The sequence below is a fragment of the Lygodium microphyllum genome, chromosome 1 (assembly GCF_053477565.2).
Source record: "Lygodium microphyllum isolate KBCC chromosome 1, Lygodium_microphyllum_v1.1.10, whole genome shotgun sequence".
Classification (NCBI taxonomy): Eukaryota; Viridiplantae; Streptophyta; class Polypodiopsida; order Schizaeales; family Lygodiaceae; genus Lygodium; species Lygodium microphyllum.
In genome coordinates, this window is record NC_141135.1 from 84947403 (window position 1) to 84952920 (window position 5518).

General features: G+C 37.4%; 1 protein-coding gene across 2 annotated transcripts; it reads left to right on the forward strand.

Annotated features, from left to right (window-relative positions):
- Positions 1-663: 663 nt before the first annotated feature.
- On the forward strand, positions 664-2164 carry LOC148041343 (uncharacterized). 2 transcript variants are annotated; one of them, XM_087679017.1, is made up of 4 exons: positions 664-901; positions 997-1184; positions 1258-1333; positions 1453-2164. In XM_087679017.1, exons 1-4 carry the CDS (start codon positions 769-771, stop codon positions 1629-1631), a joined length of 576 nt encoding a protein of 191 aa, XP_087535143.1. In that variant the 5' UTR covers positions 664-768; the 3' UTR covers positions 1632-2164. The 2 variants fall into 2 exon arrangements, with proteins under 2 accessions (XP_087535143.1, XP_087535146.1); XM_087679020.1 differs by having other exon boundaries at positions 680-901; positions 1471-2142.
- The last annotated feature ends 3354 nt before the right edge of the window (positions 2165-5518 follow it).

Consider the following 5518-nt stretch of genomic DNA (forward strand, 5'->3'; position numbering starts at 1 on the left):
CCAACTTTGATGAGCTCCTTGGTGTGGAGTTTGAGATGACACAATTGTTTATCTAGATGGGGATGAGGGTACAGAGCTTTTGTTGCTCTCGTTCATTGGCAAGTCCCATGGATTTTGGATAGGTCTCTTCTTTGGAGGGGCAGCCTACACAAGGTATTCAGTGTCACAGTGGAGAACAATGGTGAGCTCTTCAGGGGGGACTTGAATCAGTCAGAGTTTGCAGGCTGCTCCTAGCAGTGGACGCCTCTTAAGCTGCCAACCAAAGACTAGAAAAGAAGCTCTAGGTATGCCAGCTGAGTCCATAAACAGCAGTGATGCCTATAATTCTCACATTTTCTGCCTCTGGCAAATCTGCAATGAACCTTCACAACACTTGCCTGAATTCCAGCAACAAGAGTGAGCCTTCTTTACAAGAAGCAGGCTCTGAACGCAGGATCTGAAACTATCAAGGAAAAATTCAATGTAATGGAGATGCCAAGCTTTGGGAGAATGAAGCATGTACAAACATGCACAGGCACATTCTCCATATGACAATACTAACCAAGAAGGCCATAAAAAATCAATGACAGTGGCCAAGCCAGACAAGCACTCAGATGGTATCTTATTGCACTAATTGGGCGTCATCATGTCGTGGGTTGGGACCATACTGGAGCCAGCAAGAATCGCAATCTCTCTCATTGGATTTGAAAACCTTTTTCTAGATTAATGAAGCTTTTCTTGCTTCAAGATTGGCTATGATGTTAGATGTGAATAAAAGGTACTCATTCCATGACCTCAAACTTTTGTTTCATTGCATTTTGCTTTTGGCAGGTTGTCCTTATCACAGAACATCAGGCACAGCTGGATTCCTTACACAAGCAATATGAAGAATGTACTAAAAATCTGGCAACATTGCTCAAAGGTAATTTCAGATTTGCTATGTGCCTTTGAATTTTGTTGAATATGTGTGCCTTTGAATTTTGTTGAATATCAGCACTTATTTTTCACCATGTGCAGGGAATAAACAAAGTTATCAGCTAGCTTTAAAACTAAACAAGAATATTGGCAACGAGAAGATATCTTCTGATATCAGTGTAGATCAATGTGAGCAGCTGAGATTGCAAACAGCCTCTCCTAAAGCTGTTGTTGATGGGGATACAGCGACCAGAAAGAGACCTTTTCATATGCTCAAAAACTCTATCCAGGTGCCATCTTGACTACGAACAGCTTCATGCAGTGGCTTGTACTATAAAGTGTGCTTAACTTTCTGTTCCACAGGAGTTGAATGAGGTCTGCCAGAAGAATAACTGGTCATTGCCTACTTTTGGAGCACACACAATTAAGAAAGATCAAAGTAAGGTTTCTGGTGTATGCTTGGGTTGAGGCTTTTCGTGTATGATTGGATTGAGATTGCTTGTTATGTGCCTTCATGGTCAATGGATTCTGCCCTATAGTTATGTTTATGTTGTGCAGTCTTTCGAATGTCTGCAGATCAAAACCTCTATTGCGGAAAAGTTCGAATACGCGGTAGCAATTTCGAGCACTCAGAGACTGGAGAGCTTAGTGAGTCTGTTAAGGAAGCTAAGCTATCTGCTGCAGCCTGTTTGCTGAGTACACTCCATCTTTTGAGAGCAAGAAATGGCTCTTTCTGAGCTCTTCCCTTTAAAGAGAACTTGGAATACTGGCGTAGCCCATATTCTTGCATCACAACTAAGCCTAATGTCAATCCCACCTTTGTACATACTCCCCATCATTGTTGAGACATCTCTACATTCTTTAAGAGGTTTTCATGATGACAAGGCAGGAACATATCAAGTGCTTCCATAAAATTCTCTATTAGCATCTGATTATTGGGTGTTGCTTTTAAGAAGATTTCCAACAAAAGAAGCTTGAACATGAGGGGGGGGAGACTTTCATTTCTTTCCTTTGAAGTCTTTGAAGTTAAAGGAAGGAAAGGTGGGCTTATACTAAAATCTCTATCAACTTTAGTATTAATCATCCATGTGCATGCTACTGTAAGGACCTATGTTGACATTTTGCTATCAGCAACAGAAATCTTAATGTTGAAGGGATCTCGACATGCGTCTCTTGATGTGACTTGTGGAGAATGGTCACGAGAGAGAGAGAGAGAGAGAGAGAGAGAGAGAGAGAGAGAGATTTGTATTTAGGTCCCCTAGGATGCTGCTAAGTAAGGCATATGGACAATATCATAACTCAAGAGTAGCTACATGTCATTCTTGAGTCATGGGTGCCATTGGTATAAAATATAAACCAAATGTAGTTTCTACATACATTTTGATCCTAAACCCCCTAATGCTTAGACCTTGGGATGCAAATAGATTCATAATTTGCTCAGGGAATGCACAAAGTAGAGATTAAACTCATAGCCCCCTAGAACTCAATGCACAATCGATCCACTACACCATGCTTAGTCATTTGAAACTTTTCTATAGGGTTTTGTTAGCCTTGGTAAATGTCTATTCACCCTCTTTCCTAGCCAGCTTTACCGTTGGCAATTTTAAGAATCATGATTTCAAGTTGTGCAGACATGTTGTGAATTCTTCCATGATCCGCATTATGGCCCCTTCAAAACATTTTGATTACTTAGTGCCCCGATTTCATCCAAATTAAAATCAAATAGATAAAACTAAGAGGAAGTTCATTACTTTTATGTCAAGACATTGATGATCAAATCAAAGCTTGCATCATCTAGGATGCAATTGTATCATATTATGCATACTTTCATATTCTCAATGGCCATCGAAATCGTAATTTGTCTCAAGATGATTGTTGGTCTCTGCCATCTAGTATCTCTTGTGTTTCCTTATGTACCCATTAAGGAGGCTTATTAGTGAAGGGAAAGATAAAAGGAAAAAGAAAAGAAAAGGAAGTCACGTTGATATCTATTAGAGACTAAGAAAAGGTAATGAGATTGAGGTATTGACTATAATTGATCTATTGTATGTCTTATTATCACTAATCAAGAAATGTGTGTGCATGTGCATATGTAATCTAAATCAAAAATTGCAAAGGTGGCCTTAATATCAACTTGGATTATTAGAATTTGTATATTTGGCATACTCAATGATAGTGTACAAATGGACTATATTATCATTGGTATACCTTCTTGAAATGACTTCACATTGTGCAAGATGTAACGTAGAAGGGAGAAGCTTAGGTTGAAGCACAAGCAAGTAGAAGTAAGATGTGTGAGCCATGGAGAATAGAGCAAGAGAGCAAGATACAAGATGTGGAAACTCCAACAGTCACAATGTGCGATCGGTCTTTCATTATTCAAGTCATTGAAAGAATAAAAAATAAAGTGATAGTGATGGCCGCTCGTCATCTACAATATACATGTGTGTAGTCATAGTGTGTAAAATAAATATAGGTGGTATAGGCATGTGTACCTTTATTTCCAACAACCTCTTACTTAAAGGTGAATGTACCTCTAGTGAGGAAATAATTATAAAATCCTTACATTTAAAGATATACAAATGAGTATATGATGGAGATTTTTCAGACCACACCTTTATAGCTTAACAACCAATAGTAGTGTATGGGAATTTGTTTATCAAGTGTATGATAGTAATAACTAAGTTAAAGAATATTATGGTAAGCTTACCTCGCTAAGCATACTATCAACTCTCTCCTAAATGATCATGTTCATTTTCTCTACAATACCATTCTGGGATGGGCTGTAGGGGATGATTTGATGCGTAATACTCCTTTCATTGCAAAATTACTTAAATACCTTAGAGACATTTACTCCTATTGTCAATCCTTAAGCATTTGAGCTTGTACCCAAATTGGTTCTTAACAAGAGTAAACCAATATTTTTAATTTTTGCTTAAAAAGATATACTTAGACCTTATGAGAATAATCATCAATGAAATTCATGAAATACTTTGTGTCACCTAGTGGCTAACAAGGCATGGATCACATACATCGAAATGAACAAGAGCTAGAGACTCATCCATGCTCATAATGTCAGACTTCTTATGAGAATTACGTGAATGTCAACCATAAAGACAATGATTACAAGAATCTAAACATTTGTAATCAAGAGACAAAAGATATTGTAAATGACTAAGCATTTTCATTCCCTTGGACATGTGCTCAAGGTAGCGGTGCCATATAGAGATACATATGGTATATCAACCACAACGAAAACGCAGTCTATAAACCTAGATACAAGCAAGCATTAGAAACTGCTAGCCTTGGCACCTTGAGCAAATACAAGAGTCTCATGGGTAACCTTCCATGTAGAATCACCAAAAGATACATCATAGCAAGTATCATTTATAGAGTAGGCTTTTGGTCAAAGTCGAAACATAGCATACATCATGCAAAACAAAAGTGCTTTTGAAGCAAACTACAATCATACATGCCTAATGCAAATCATTTCCTAGTCTAATAGAATCTATCACGCTATGATAAGAATGAAATCAATCCCTATGTGGGATAACATGGAAAGAAGCCCCTGAATCAAGCAACCAACATTGAAAAAAAATGTATGAGGCATCAACTAACTAACTAGCATCAAGAGAATAAGTTGCCAAGATATACTTGTCATTAGACTCAAGGTGCACTACATTTATCTCTTCAATCTTTACATTGGACTTACTAGAGACAATGTTGTGATCATTAGACTTTTCTTGCACTTTGTTCTTGCCTTTCTCTTTGCACTTATCATCATGCATCTTATGACACTACGACCAAATATAACCTTGCTTTCCAAAATAATGACATATAAGAGAGGCCTTATGACCATGGGACTTATTGTGAGACTCCTTGTGAGAATGAGACCTATATGAGTCTCTACCACGATGGTCTACCATCATGTTTGATCCTAACAGTCAATGCATGAGAAGTATGGGGTGCATCTACATTTTTTCTATTAGAGTGGATTTACATAAGTCATCCAACTAATCTCAAATATCCTAATCAATGCCTTTAGGCTTTTCACTCTTGGTTTTCAAAGGCCTAACTTTCTTCTTTTGAACCAGTACCTACCATATCTGCATCTTCCAATAGGTGAAATGTGTGCCATCAAGCTTTTCAATATTGAAGATAGCATTATCATTCGAGGAACCGATCCATAATGACGAGATACCAATGCAATACTTAAGAGTACATGTTAATAGAAATGACCACAAAATATCCCTAAAACTCAGCCACCACAATAAGAGCAAAACAGAAGTGATAAGCAAAATAGAGAGCTATCCACTAACTGCAAGCAAGAAACTATCAAATCCAAGTATTTGCTCTCATAAAGAATGTTGAAACTATAATTACATCACGTCTATAATAAATGCAGCAATATGGCAAGAACCAATCATGGGGAATTGATCAAGGAAAGCCAAGCTTCTAGTACCAAGAATATCCGAGAATAACCATGATATGTAAAACCAAGAATAATCAGTAGTGAATATGTATAAAATTGGTACCAAGTTTTGTCACAACCTTTGTATTAGTAAATTATACATCGAATAAGCATAGTTATCATACATGTAGTAGATCTTAGGGGTAACAAAAG

What these genes read in the sequence shown, in the direction of transcription:
- LOC148041343 (XM_087679017.1), top strand. Translation starts at nt 769, where the DNA reads ATGACCTCAAACTTTTGTTTCATTGCATTTTGCTTTTGGCAGGTTGTC. An exon ending in TCTGGCAACATTGCTCAAAG is followed by an intron (nt 902 to 996) that starts GTAATTTCAGAT and finishes CACCATGTGCAG; the next exon opens with GGAATAAACAAAGTTATCAG. An exon ending in TGCTCAAAAACTCTATCCAG is followed by an intron (nt 1,185 to 1,257) that starts GTGCCATCTTGA and finishes TCTGTTCCACAG; the next exon opens with GAGTTGAATGAGGTCTGCCA.